The sequence below is a fragment of the Papio anubis genome, chromosome 17, assembly GCF_008728515.1.
Source record: "Papio anubis isolate 15944 chromosome 17, Panubis1.0, whole genome shotgun sequence".
NCBI lineage: Eukaryota > Metazoa > Chordata > Mammalia > Primates > Cercopithecidae > Papio > Papio anubis.
The window spans coordinates 21,154,619-21,169,963 of NC_044992.1; the positions used below are offsets into that span (position 1 = coordinate 21,154,619).

The 15,345-nt window shown below is 39.6% G+C and overlaps 1 protein-coding gene across 2 annotated transcripts in view; it reads left to right on the forward strand.

Annotated features, from left to right (window-relative positions):
• The window catches only part of NLK (nemo like kinase), a 157,797-nt gene extending 142,924 nt beyond the window's left edge, over positions 1-14,873 (forward strand). Inside the window, exons 8-11 of one of the 2 annotated variants that reach the window (XM_003912533.4) lie at positions 4,602-4,688; positions 9,481-9,679; positions 10,579-10,672; positions 13,089-14,873. In XM_003912533.4, the coding sequence (XP_003912582.3) occupies positions 4,602-4,688; positions 9,481-9,679; positions 10,579-10,672; positions 13,089-13,143 (435 nt within the window). In that variant the 3' untranslated portion in view covers positions 13,144-14,873. The remainder of the gene's footprint in view (positions 1-4,601; positions 4,689-9,480; positions 9,680-10,578; positions 10,673-13,088) is intronic. The other variant, XM_009189932.3, reaches the window with a different exon arrangement.
• The last annotated feature ends 472 nt before the right edge of the window (positions 14,874-15,345 follow it).

Below are 15,345 nucleotides of genomic sequence, written 5' to 3' on the forward strand. Positions count from 1 at the left end.
TGTCTTCTAGTACTTCTTCCAGTATTCCCTTTGCTAAGCTATGACATACTTTCACCACAAAAACAGGATGAGTAGTTTCACTTTGAGAGTGGAAGGGAAAGAACTGTTTATGGTGAGACAATTCAGTTGTACGAATTGTCTGGAATTTGGCTGCCAACCTGCACAGGCTAGTAAAAAAGAAGACAGCTATTCACAGTAAAAATTTTTCTGGAATATCAAATTACTTCACTTTACACAGTAACAAAATTCTTGTGTAAAACACATGTAAATTAAGTTATAAGTTGAAGCCTCTCCCCCATCACTCTCCATCTCTCCTTATTTTGACTGATACAGATAATTTCAGAGCTTTATAGACTCACACATTTCTAAACAAGAAATACTTAGGCTGGGCATGGTGTCTTACACTTGTAATCCTAGCACTTTGGGAGGCCAAGATGGGAGGATCTCTTGAGCCCAAGGGTTTGAGATCAGCCTGGGCAACATAGGGAGACCCTATCTCTCCAAAAAAAAAAAAATTTTTTTAAAGTTAGTGAGGGCCAGCTGTGGTGGCTCAAACCTGTAATCCCAGCACTTGGGGAGTCCAACGTGGGCAGATTGCCTGAGTTCGGGAGTTCGAAACCAGCCTGGGCAACATGGCGAAACCCCGCTCTACTAAAAATACAAAAAATTAGCCGGGCATGGTGTCAGGCGCCTGTAATCCCAGCTACTCTGGAGGCTGAGGCAGGAGAATCGCTTGAACCTGGGAAGTGGAGATTGCAGTGAGCTGAGATCACACCACTGCACTCCAGCCTGGACAACAGAGCAAGACTCTGTCTCAAAAAAGAAAAAAAAAGTTAGCCAGCCATGGTGGCACATGCCTGTAGTCCCAGCTACTCAGAAGGCTCAGGTAGGAGGGTCACTTGAGGCTGGGAGTTCAAGGCTGCAGTGAGCTGTGATTGTGCCACTACACTTCATCCTGGGCAATAGAGCAAGACTCTGTCTCTTAAAAAAAAAGAAAAGAAAAGAAAAGAAATACTTCTCTTTTTATTACCAAGGAATAGCAAGTTGGTCTACAGATACTTGAATGCCAAATATGCTGTATGGGCTCTGTGCATATATGTAATTTTTTTATCCAAAGTAATCAAGACTCACACAAGGCTGGGTGCAGTGGCTCACACCTGTACAAATCCCAGCACTTTGGGAGGCCGAGGAGGCCAATGAATGGCTCAAGCTCAGGACTTTGAGACCAGCCTGGGCAACGTGACAAAACCGTGTCTCTACAAAAATACAAAAATTAGCTGGGTATGGTGGTGCGCACCTGTAGTCCCAGCTACCTGGGAGGCCAAGGTAGCAAGATCGCTTGAGCCCAGGAGGTGGAGGTTGCGGTGAGCTGAGATCACACCACTGCACTTCAGCCTGGGTGATAGAGCAAGACCCTGTCTCAAAACAACAACAACAAAAAAAGACATACCATTTATAACTAAAGTAAACTTCAGAAATCAGATGGTCCAACACCCTCATTTTATACTTAAAAGATACCAAGGTTGAGACATGTTGATTTATCTAATTAGTTAGTGAGGACACAGAGCTAGAACCTCCATCTAATCTTATCTCTATTACTCTTTGATCCTGAAGAAAACTTATATATAATGAATAATTACCTCCTGATGATTCTGAGGTATCTTCTTGGTGCGTTTGTTGTTGTTGTTGTTGTTTTTGGGGGGGATTTTCCTACGTGGCTTTTGTTTGAAGGAGGAAGATATATAAAATTATTGACATTAAATAGTTGTCCTAGCGGAATTCTGAGGCTATGACTAAGGTCCAAGGAAACCCTTTAGTGTTCTGCTTCTCCTGTTTCTGGTGTTGTGGAGAGCTTGACCCAATGAGACCTGTTTGTATTGCTGTTCATGCTGCTGTTTCTGGCCTTCCAGTGCTCAAATGGCAGGAGCTTTCTGTGATATTTTGAATTTTCATCTGCTGACAAACCAGAAAATACAAGGCAGACTACCCACAGGAAATTTATATAAGAGTTTGCAAGTAAAACTTCCTTCCAGTTTGCCTTGAAAGTAACACAGTGTTGGTGAGATGGTCAAATTCTCCCAAATATAAGCCAGACTGCCTTCCCCCCACCACCCCACCCCTTTTTGAAGTTCTGCTCTCTTGTTAATAGACCATTCATGTTGTAGTAACAAAATGTAAATGCCCTGACCCTAAAGTGATATGATGAGGCAGTGTCTGCAGAAGAGATCAGGACCAGATAAAGATACCACACAGTTCACAGATGGCTTTTAAATTGTTTTTCAAATTAGAGAAACATATATGTTTTTAAAACTCTCTTTTTAGTTTTTCCCACAAATATAATCATAGTGAAGCAGTCTGGGCGTTATACAAAACAAGAAGCCCAGGAACTATGAAAGGCTGCTCTAGTCTGAGATTATATCCTAAAAGTTCAAAGTTTTATAGGGAACCCCTGAAGAAACAGAGGATGTAAAAAGGATTTAGAGAAGCTGGGCACAGTGGCACGTGCCTTTGGTCCCAGCTACTTGGGAGGCTGAGGTGGGATGATCACTTGAGCCCTGCCTGGGCAACATAGCAAGACTCCATTTCTTTAAGAAAAAGAAGCAGCAGCAGCACTTAGAGCTAATGGGAAGAGATCGGATCCAGATAAAATGTAGTTTATGGCACTTGAGTCTCTTCACTTTCCCAATCTTAGTGAAGGTCAGGGGTCATTACTCCTAAAGTTAGGTTTTCTTTAGGCTAGGCTTTGACTTTTTTTTGTTTTTAGAATCTCATTCTGTCACCCAGGCTAGAGTGCAGGGGCATAAGCACGGCTTACTGCAGCCTCAACCGCCTAGGCTCAAGCAATCCTCTCAACCTCAGCCTTCTGAGTAGCTGGGACTACAGGCATGTACCACCAGGCCTGGCTAATTTTTAAGTTTTTTGTAGCAATGGCATCTCACAATGTTTCCCAGGCTGGTCTCAAACTTGCAAGCTCAAGCAGTCCTTCTGCCTCGGCCTCCCAAAGTGCTGGGATTACAAATGTAAGCCACAGCACCCAGCCTTAGCCTTTGACTTTATTGTTATTTGAGTTGATTTTCATAGGCTTTGACCTACCAAACTTTCTGACCACAGAAAGGTTACAAGTAGACGCCAGGTCTAAAACTCATTAGGAAAATCATTTACCCCACTAAGAGATTAGTTTGTTTTTTTTTTAAGTGGTGTGAAAGTCAAGCCAATAATAATTTGGCCGTAAGTCTAGAACTTTCAAAGCTTGAGGAAAAAATTCTCTGCCATGCGGTTATATTAAGCATTGGAAGACAGGGAGTGTCTAAACATTTTTTGTCACCTTCCTTAATTCTGCCTTTTTTACGTTAGAGATAAAGAATTTACTTGTGTGAGAGACAGAGCAATGATGCCATTTACCTGCTCTGTCCCCTGACGCTTCTAGCAGTAAAATGGAAGCTTTATAAGCCCTATGGCTTCTCAGGTCGTTAAAGCCACCTCTCTGCTTCACGGAAGTCAGATATGGCCATGTGGATATGCCTACCACTTACGAAGGCAATTATTGAGTAAGAAATCAATGCTAAAGACAATTCAGATTGAACCAGTGGTGTCAAAACCAGTGGTGTACTTTATTAAAGGTTCTGTAAGTTCTTGCATGTCCTTTGGCTCCTTTAGGACTAGTATCTCAGCACCTTTTATGGTAATGTCATAAGACATAGTTTACATGCTTATAGTTTACGTGCTTTGCATGTGGCCCAGGTTTTAAAACCTTTCAATCTTTTCTCTCCCACCCCTAGGCGTGTTTGATTATCATTCTTGCCAAAGCATTTAAGATGTAAGGCTAAAACCCGTTTTTGGCCATGCTCTGAGCCCACATTGTTTCTATAACCTCAAGCTTCTGTACCTCATTGGGGGTTTTGCGCTTTATTTTGAAGCCTCCTGTGTACCCATGATAAATAAATGTGCATGCCTTTTCTCCTATTTAAAAAAAAAAAAAAAAAAAAAAAGATGGCTAGCAGGAGTGCCATATTTACAATTCGTTTTCATTTTTTTATAGGCTCTTTTGTGCTTTCCCCTACAGTGGGTAATCATGCAATATAAAAATATACGGGGCCAGGCGTGGTGGCTCACGCCTGTAATTTCAGCACTTTGGGAGGCCGAGGCAGGCAGATCACTTGAGGTCAGGGGTTCGAGATCAACCTGGCCAATATGGTGAAACCCCCATCTCTACTAAAAATGCAAAAATTACCTGAGCGTGGTGGCACACACCTGTAGTCCCAGCTACTCAGGAGGCTGACCACAGAAGAATTGCTTGAACCTGGAAGGCAGAGGTTGCAGTGAACTGAGATGGTGCCACTGCACCCTAGCCTGGGCAAGAGAGCGAGACTCCATATCAAAAGAATAAATAAATAATAAAATAAAAAAATAAAAATGCTACGGGAAGTTAGTAACAATTGTTGCTTTTGAAGACTGGTTAATGAAGGGAAAACTCATTCTCTTCGAGTTTAGACACACATTGCCTTTTGAGCTGAGTACTTACCTTGTCATAAGTTGGCTGTATTCCATAGCTGTTTACACAGAGACTCACTTAAATATTTGAATTTTTAATTTTTTCACAGCCATCTCTTCCTGTACTCTATACCCTGTCTAGCCAGGCTACACATGAAGCTGTTCATCTCCTTTGCAGGATGTTGGTCTTTGATCCAGTAAGTAGTGTTTGTTTTTATGTATTTTTAACGAATTACAAATACATGTGTTCGAGAGAAACAGTGTGGTTTTGAATAGATTGGCAATGTAAATAATTACTTTTCAAAACATAAACTTCAATCCCCCATATCATATGTATCATGCACGCTCATCACACAGAAGTTTGATTATTAACACATAAGAATCTAGGGGAAGAGATAAGGAGCTGGATCTTATGTACCTCTTATTTCTTATCTCAATATTTGTAAAAGGAATTTGACACCAAGTTAAATCAAGACAAAATAATTTTTTGTTTGCTTTGAGACAAGGTCTTGCTCTGTCACCCAGGCTGGAGTGCAGAGGTGTGATCTCAGCTCACTGTACCCTCAACCCCCCAAGCAGTCCTCCTACCCCAGCCCCTTGAGTAGCTGGGACTACAAACATGCTCAGCTGATTTTTAAGTATTTTGTAGAGAAGAGGTCTCACTATATTGCTCAGGCTGGTTTGAACTCTTGGGCTCAAGTGATCCTTTTGCCTCGGCCCCCCAAAGTGCTGGGATTACAGATGTGAGCCACCACGCCCAGCTAGGACACAAAGTTTTTTAAGATTATTTGAAAAAAATCTGACCATTATATTGCATAAGAAAATGTTTGCTCTGGGTTTTTGAGATGGAAGCTTTTCCCAATACCCTTTCTGGACTTGACTCTTCTGGAACATACTACAAATTATACTGTAAGTTCAGCTCTTCATTTATTCATTCATCCAAAGAATATTTATTATTCATATCTATGCCGATAACTGTTGTCAAAGAAGACTTACAAATGGAAGCGTTTAGAAAAGAAAATTTAACTTGCTGAGAATACAAAGTCACCAAATACAAAAAATACCAGATATTTAAAAGATAAAACAACCACAAAATTACCAGAGTTACTAAGTTTACGTTGGTCCATTTGTAGTGAGAAAGCTGCAACTTTCTCAGAAGATATCAAATTCACAATCCTTCAGACATCAGCACAGCAAAAATTAGGGATAAAAATAATTCTGTTAGAGTCCTGGTTTGTGAGAAACAGTCAAGGTTTTTTAGTTTGGGGGACCAGAACCAATTAGGGTGACCCAAGTTATTTTTGTAATGTCTCAGGGTACAATTTAGATTGCTTATGTGTTTATTTTGGTGTTTTTTGCTGTTGTTTTCTGTTTTTTACTGTGGTGTATTAGTCCGTTTTCATGCTACTGATAAAGACATACCCAAGACTGGGCAATTTACAAAAGAAAGAGGTTTAATTGGACTTACAGTCCCACATGACTGGGAAGCCTCACAATCATAGTGGAAGATGAGGAGGAGCAAGTCACGTCTTACATGGATGACAGCAGGCAGAGTCAGAGCTTATGCAGGGAAACTCCCCTTTTTAATACTGTCAAATCTCATGAGACTTACTGTCACGAGAACATCACAGGAAAGACCTGCCTCCATGATTCAGTTACCTCCCACCAGGTCCCTCCCATAGCACCTGGGAATTCAAGATGAGATTTGGGTGGGGACACAGCCAAACCATACCATGTGGTATGTGAAGTGCTTAGTGATACTATAGGCCTGACAAAGGCTTATATTCTTATGGAATATTCTTATGGAACCTATATAAGTAACTACACAGTCCATTTAAAAATAAAGAAATTAGGCTGAGCATAGGGCACAGTGACTCACACTTGTAATCCCAGCACTTTAGGAGGCTGAGGCGGGAGAATTCCCTGAGCCCAGGAGCTTAAGACCAGCCTGGGCAACTTAGGGATTAACAAAATTAAAAATTTTTTAAATTAGCTGGGCGCCGTAGCACTTGCCTGTAGTCCCACCTACTCAGGAAGCTGAGGTGGGAGGATGGCTTGAGCCCAGGAGGTTAAGGCCAAGGCCACAGTGAGCCATGAGCTCCCCATTGTACTCCATCCTGGCAAGGGAGACAGAGTGAAACCCTGTCTCAAAAAGAAAGAAATTAATTTATTTAATGCACACTACATAATAAATAACCGTTTTTATCACTGTGTTATTAACAAAGCCAACAAGTTTGTTACTTTGTTACAGAATTATTTTTAAATTGGCCTGATGCTTTATTCGCTTTTGATCTATATTAAGGATTTTTTTTTTATTTCCAGTTCTGAGAGTTCAATCAAAACAAGAAACCATTTAAAGAAAGTTTTTTTCTGATTGTAACCTGTTAAATTGAAAGTCAGAAATACATTAAGAAGGAAATGAGGTGTGTGTGTGTGTCAGGGTCTCACTCTGTGGCCCAGGCTGGAGTACAGTGGCATGCTCTCGGCTCACCGCAACCTCCACCTCCTGGGTTCAAGAGATTCTCCTGCCTCAACCTCCCGAGTACCAGGGATTACAGATGTGTGCCACCACACCCACCTCATTTATTTTTATATTTTTGGTAGAAACAGGATTTCACTATGTTGGCCAAGCTGGTGTCGAACTCCTGACCTCAAGTGTTCCACCCGCCTCGGCCTCCCAAAGTGCTGGGATCACAGGCATGAGCCACTTTTTAAATATCCATGAAGAACAGACCATTGACCATATTTAAATCAGTGTATTTATTTAGTCCATTTAGTCTGAGGTAACTAGTTATTCTTGTTTTGTTGATCTTGGGTTAAGCAGTCTACTGCCATGGCATGTCTGCTCCTGGACTGAAATGCTGACTCAATTACTTGATTGAGTCTAAAAGGCAGGTGTCTGTGGTGAGATACACATACACAGACAAACACACACACACACACACTCTCTCTCTCTCTCTCTCTCTCTCTCTCTCTCTCTGAACATCCATAATCTGGAACACTGAGTGCCAACATAACAACATAAATGACCTGACCTCAGTGACAGGTCACCGTCAAAAAGCAGGCATACAACACACAGTTTGTTCAGTATCCTCAAGGGAAAAAAGACCCTCCAGCCTCCTTCAGCTGTGATTCTGTCTTCCCCAAGCATATCCAGATTCCCCCATGCAAGTGTCCCCACAAAGGGTAATAAAATGGCATATGTGCAGGCCAGATGCACCAATGACAGGTTCCCCACAATGTCCCACATGCTGCCAAGACCTATGGGCATTACTTACTGTATTTTTTGCCTATTCTGTGCTCTTTGGAGTAAAAGTATTATTGAAAATGTCAAAAAGTCCTGCAGATAACCCAGCAGGTAACTGATTTTTTTAAAAAGAGGAAGCATTTATGTTTATCTATAGCACAGAATGCCAAGCTATTGGAGAAACTGGACAGCAGTGTAAGTGTGAAACATCTTACAGACAAGTATGTTGTTGGAATGATCACTATATAACCTAAAGGAACAGAAAGATAAACTGTTGAAGTTGTGTCCTGAAACTCATGAACAGAAGTTAATGAAAAATAGAAGGAAGGGGAAGCCCAGAGCTCAGAGGGGCCCAGGATCAGGCACGTATACCGTCAGCCTACTTGTTCCTTTGGGTTCAAACAGTGGAACACTATCCCAGTGGAATCTCTAGGAATAGCTATCAAAGGACTCAGACTTTTTTAGAAAAAAAAGAAAAGGAAAAAGTTTACTTGCTAAGAATGCAGGGAAGTCAGACTTCAAAAGAGCTAGATCACCAAATACAAAACATAAATTTATTGAAAGGAAAAAAAAACAAGGTTATCAAGTATACATTTGCCTGTTCATGGTAGATAAACACCCGCTTTCTTCTGCGATTATCTTATCTTGAAAGGTCATGATATGCCTTTTTACATCAGCATAGCGAAAATCAGAGATAAAAGTGTTTTTAGGAAATCCAGGTTTATGAGGAACATTTTATTATTATTTGGGGACCAGAACAGTTGTTTTTGGTTTATTTGAGAACAAAAGTGGTTTTCATTCTTAAATTGTGTAATGTAAAGTGCTTGGTCATATTGGAATCAGGGCAAAGTGTGTGTTCTTGTTTTTGTCCTACTCTGTACTATTGAGTTCATGCTTAAATCTTTAAAATTTACTTTCAGTAGTACACATATGTCTACTGAGCTAAAAGAAGGGACAGTTTCTTTAATTTTTTTCATGGAGTAATGTTAAAAGTTTAGATTTTCAGGCAAACTTAAAACTTGTATATTAAGTATTCTGATCTAAAGTGACAGAAAATAACTAGGCGCAGTAGCTCATGCCTGCAGTCCCAGCACTTCAGGAGGCCAAGACTGGAGGCCAGAAATTCAAGAATACAGTGAAACCCCATCTCTACAAAAAATTTAAAAAATAGAGTGCCAGAAAACAAAAAGATAGACTAGATTCCTGATATTCAGACTGAGCTATATCTCAAAACATGGCAGTCAGACCACTATCTGCTGCCTAACTCCAGCAGCTTTTGCCATCATCCATTTGGTATTCTAAGAGAATAAAAATTTCAAGCAGCTTTGAAAATTGCCACTGTGAACACATCTTCTGGATGCTGACACATATTTAGAAAATATAGCCTGTTATTTAAAAGGTAAACATAACCCCTTCAAAGCGCTACATAGTTAAATGTCATGATATTTGTGATTTTTGACCCTGCATACATCTATTTCAATGTAGTAATTTCTCAGAATTTTAGAAGCAAGGCACTTCTAAGTACTTTATGATGGTAGATAATAACAGTAGTTGTCCTAAATCATACACTCCCTCTGCTACTATGTTACCCACCTCTAAATTTAATTATCCCTCTTTGGACGTGATGTACTATAAATTATATATATGCTGTGTAAAGCAGTTAATGTGTCTTTTGAAAGATCCTATGTGAACAGTCATATTTATCTGTAGTGTTGATGTGCTGGTCTCTAATTTGATTTCAGTCCAAAAGAATATCCGCTAAGGATGCCTTAGCCCACCCCTACCTAGATGAAGGGCGACTACGATATCACACATGTATGTGTAAATGTTGCTTTTCCACCTCTACTGGAAGAGTTTATACCAGTGACTTTGAGCCTGTTACCAATCCCAAATTTGATGACACTTTTGAGAAGAACCTCAGTTCTGTCCGACAGGTTAAAGGTGAGTATCTGTTTTGGCCTTCGGCCAGGCAATAGGCCTAGTAACATTTTCCATTAGGTGGCCGTGAAGAGCTGAGATCTGGATGGTAACCAAAGCTCCCCTCTATGTTTATTTTACAACCTTGCATATACCTATGTGTCCAGGGCATAACAAAGCATATTTAATATTATATCCAGGTGAAGGTTGGGGAGATGAATGAATATTTTGTTCTTATTTTCAAAGTTTATTTAGTGAGTATGACTCAAAATATGTTTAATATGTATTCACTCAATGTCATCTCATTGATTCAAACGTATTGAACTTCTTTATATAACATACAAAGTTCCATAGAGCATAAACATTCACTGTGGGAATTATTCCTTGGATGATGACAAGAGAAGGGAATTTCTGATAGTGTACTCATAAAATTTTGTGGCAGGATCTTCTATTGGGATACAGTGGGAGTAATGACATCCAAACTTCTGAGTGATTTTAGTGTCTGCTGTAGGACATTTTACAAGAGAGAGGGTAGTCCCCAAAGTAACCACCTGAAACTATACACCTAGATACAAACTGAGGTCTTTAAGTGATCTTCAAAAAGGCAATAATTGCCAGCAACTTAGAAGAGTTCACTCATAATGCCAAACTTGTGAAGTCTCTCTCAAATTTATAGACTCTTCCCACTGATGGAGTTGCAGTCTGTGTAACGCCACTAGTACGTTTCTTGCTTATATTTAGCAACAGCTGTCATTTTAGTTTTAGGAAGTTCAACTGAATTCTGCTTGATAGATGATGTGTGTGTTTGATTCAACTAAATCAGTAGGAAATGCTTTTCAGATGCTGGCTAGAGTTAGCTGAGAATTCACTGCTCCCGGGCTTGCAAATTGTCATGGATTGTGTGATGTTTGTTTTATCCACAGAAATTATTCATCAGTTCATTTTGGAACAGCAGAAAGGAAACAGAGTGCCTCTCTGCATCAACCCTCAGTCTGCTGCTTTTAAGAGCTTTATTAGGTAACTATATGTATTTCTAACATTCTTGTTAGAATTAAAAGGATGCCAGTGTTACTTCATTATTCAGCATTTTTCTGTTTTTATTTAGATAACATAGATAAAAGATGCAACAGAAAGTTTCTGTTATGAGGTTTGGCTTTAGTCAAAAGTGTATTAAAACTGTAAGCATCTGGGCTGGGTGCAGTAGCTCATGCCTATAATCCCAGCACTTTGGGAAGCCGAGACAGACAGACCACCTGAGGTCTGGAGTTTGAGACCAGCCTGACTGACATGGAGAAACCTCGTTTCTACTAAAAATACAAAATTAGTCAGGCATGGTGGTGCATGCCTGTAATCCCAGCTACTCAGGAGGCTGAGGCAGGAGAATCACTTGAACCCAGGAGGCAGAGGTTTCAGTGAGCCAAGATCGCACCATTGCACTCCAGCCTAGGCAACAAGAGCAAAACTCCATCTCAAAGGGAAAAAAAAAAAAAAAAAACACCATAAGCATCACATTTTACACTGGTGCCAGTTGACTGTGGTTGCTTTGGCGATTTTTTCCCCAGATGACCATTGTGCTGCCTCATCAGGTACGTGGCGATCCTACTGCAGCATTAGTATGGTGGCCACCTGTCCTGGAGTTAGACGTGGTCATCTCAGTTCCCACTACCATTCCCACTCCCTAGTAATAACTGCAAGCAAGAAAATAATTTTTGTATGTGCAGGTGGACTGCTGGTGTAGCCTATTTAGAGGAGAAGTCAAAAGGCTTAGTGTAGCCTATTTAGAGAAGTCAAAAGGCTTATGGTAGAGCTATGAACCTATGTTGGAAGTTACCAGGCTTCATTCTCCTTGTCTTTCTGTCCTTTCCTTCTCTTGATCTCTTTTTCCTTAACTCCTTATATATTGGTCAGGGTCTAGTCAGGAGAAATAAACCATTTCCCTATAATATGAATGGGGAAAATTCAGTAATAAGAATTGTTAACAAGGAAAGATGATCAACTGCTAAAAGGCATAAAGAGGATTCTGAAGGCTGCTGAAGTAGCAAATGCAGAAAGCAGCCACTCCCTGTAGACTGAGGAGAGTAAACAAGAAAGAAATTAAGAAAATTAAGAATTTAGAAGAGGGTCCTCCATGTAAGGACCTCTTTGGAGAAGGTATGGCTGCCACAGAAACAGGAACACACAGCACAAGGGTGGTGCAGAAGAGGAAGTGTGCCAGCAGGTGTGGGCAGAACTGGTCCATCAAAGACCACCTGCCAGGAGAGTTCGGGTGGACCAAAGCTGAGCCTTCCACATGACCAAAAAAAAGCACAACAAACCAAGGAAGGGAGACTGCTTCCTGATGCTGCAGCCTTGCAAATGCCCTTCCAGCACCCTGTGTTGACAAAAGCTAACATTAAGCTAGGTGGAAAAGGGGAACCATGAACAGGGTCTGGCTCCAGTATCACAAAGCAGGACAAAGGGTGGATTCCGATCTGAGTGGTGACAGTCTCTATCTTCCCTGCTGCCTTTCTCCTCTCCTTTTTCTCTCTCCCTGATGCTCTTTCCCTTTAATCATATTAAAGTTGGTTGGATTTGTTGGGCCGCAGTCAAGATTTTATGCTTAAAGTTTGTAAAATCGGGTGACTTTCATTTCTTCCATGTATTTTTCTATTGGAAGAAAGAGTTAAGTTGCATTTTTATTTATCTGTGGTTTTAAATTACTTTGTTTTACTATTTTCCCCTAAGAGTCAGTGACCCAGTCAGTTAGGCAGTTTAACGGCTTAGGTGCAAATGATCCTGGGCCTTGGGGAAACAAGGGGTTATACTTTTCCCTCTCAAGTTTGTAATCTAATTAGCAACCTTAGACATAGGAAAAAGCCAATAACAGATCTGTGGATAACCAATGCTAAATGATTACCTATACTTCTCCATTAATACCTGATAAAAGAATGCTTATAAGGCCCATTCAAAATAGGCCACTGTATTTTGAGAGGCTACTTTTAAATGGATAATTCTACATCCCTTAAGGTTATTTTCCTGATTGATTATTGAAATTATTACTTGTAATACCTACATTTACTTTACACTTTCAAGTAGGCACTGTGGAAAAACACTTCACATCTATTATCATTTATTCATCACAGTATCCTATGAGGTAAACAGCATCATTCCTTTCCAAATGAGAAGAGATTAAGGCACTTGCTCAGTGCCATACAACTAGTAAATGACATATTGTTTTCGAGCCTGCATATTCACCACTATACCAGATTGCCTCTCCATAGATAACAGGTCCATAAACAAGCAACTTAGAGCAAATTCAACTTCAAAGAAACAAATAAAAATCCAGAAGTGGACTTAATTTTTTCAGAGGAAGAGAGGAAAACAGGTAGTAGTGAATTACCCTTTTGTCCATTGTGACATTACAACTAATTTCTCCATCTCTGTTTTCTTCCAGTTCCACTGTTGCTCAGCCATCTGAGATGCCCCCATCTCCTCTGGTGTGGGAGTAATGGTGGAAGATAATGTACTACTGAAGATGTAATGTAGCTTTCCACTGGAGTCTGGGATTTGCAATTCTGGAGGTTAATCATGCTTGTACTGTAATTTTACTAATGAAGTTTTAAATTAACAACCACTACTTGTATGATATGAATAATATTTAGAAATGTTACTAGACTTTTAATCTTGTAAAGTGGTTGTGCTTTTAGAAGAAAAATATTTTACCCAGAGTTGCACATGTTTTATGAATTTAGTGCAGCTGTTGTGGCTCACCTCAGAACAAAAGAGAATTGAACCAAATTTGGGAGTTTGGGATTTTATGTTTTTGTTTTGTTTTTCTTTTCTAAAATGAAGTGAGATTGTTCACACACACACACACAAAGGACAGTCATACATTTTGATATTTGAGCCATTCCTAAAGATTTGGGGTTTTCTAAAACTAAAGAATCTAGAAACCTTGCCTGCGACCAATCATGGAGCCACATGAGCTGATCGTGGCTGCACCTGGGGGGAGGGTAGGGAAGAGGGGCATGCCACCTAATGATCAAGCCCTATAATTAGCTTCTCATTAGAGCCGTGATGGTGATGTGTGCTGTCTAAAATCCAATGTTGTGGGTAGAGAGAATGAGTTTGTGACTAGGAGAGACTAAACTTTTGTTTTCCTTACCCAGTATAAATATATATATATATATTTAATCTATTTTTATTAGAAGTTTTTCTGCTCTTTCTTACATAAAAGAACCCCAAGCATGCATCTTTCATGTGTGTAAATAATTCATTTCTGGGCTAATTTCAAAAGAATCCCAACATTGCTGTATAGAAAGAGAACTAGCTTGCACATTTTAGGTCTGTGAAATTTTGTGAGACTTTTCCTGCACTGGACAGTAAAAAAAATAATAAAAGACAAAAACAAATTAAAAAAAAATTTAAGCCACAAAAAAGGCACATAGGGAATTATGTCAAATGTGTTTGTGTCCTTAGGCAAAGCTGTGGGAGTCTTGAAATGTCACAGTAGTAAATAACTTATTACTTTTTGACAAGTTCTTTTTTTCTGTTGGAACACTGAATTCTTCTGTGCATATGTACATATGAATACAAATCGAAGGCCTCTACCTCCTGGAGTTATACAACTTGGCTTGTTTACCTCCACATGCTGATGATGACTATTTTTTTTTTTTTTAAGTTCAGTGTGGAGACTTGAAACTTGAATGTCCCTTCCAACTTTTATATTAAAAATAAAAAGACAAGAAAATTGAAGATCATTTTTCACCTGTACAAGGAATACTAATGGATCGTCTTAAAATTGGTCTAGGAAAAAACCTTGGTGTGTGTTATGGACAATTAACTGTTAAAGTTATTGTAAGTTATCTGTATTTAGCAGAGTATTTTCAACTTGAGTGATCTGAGCTGAATTTGAAGACTATTAATAAGTTATGTTTGGAAGTTTTAACTTCAATGAAGTAATTATTTGCTGTGAAAGAAACAAACATTGAATTACTAAACAAAGATGGTGCAATATCTTTGTTTTTTTTTTATGAGGCTCCTGAGAATCAACCCAACTGAAGCATTTCAATTCACTTGAATGAGAAACGTGTTTAGTATCAAAAGAGCCCAAGAAGACACTGGTGTGAAAGGTACAATCTCAGAGGTTGGTCAATTACCGTGGCACACTTTCTGGTCACTTTGTACAATGTAGATTTGAAGTACAGTGGTGAAAACATTAAATGTGACATTTGAAAAAGTTGTCTCATCTGTTTTATTTCAGTTTCTTTTGTTTTCTCTTCAGTACAACTCGTATCCTGACTTTGCAAAGTTTTGAGACACTTCCTATTTCCACTTTGATCTTTGAGGAAATAGGTTGTTTTTAAAAATCTTCTCAGAAACTTTAGACTGACAACATATTGAAAATTTAGTTAAATCAGTATCAAAGACGTGACTTAAATACACACAATATAGAAGTCTTTTTAGACCTTAGAGTCTCTAATCCAGTGATTTTCAAACTTTTTTTTCTTTGAAGCAATATCTTGGAGTCCAATATATTAAACAAATAAAAGTAGATTGCTTTGTATGAAGCAGACTGGTAAAGAGGGACTTGACACCTCCCTCCTCTTCACTTCTGCCTCCTGCCCCTAGCAGCCCAAAGGTACTTTCAGCTAAGGAAGAAGTCCCAGCCCAGTGTTGGTGTAATCAAGGCCTGAAACCAGCCTGCCTAG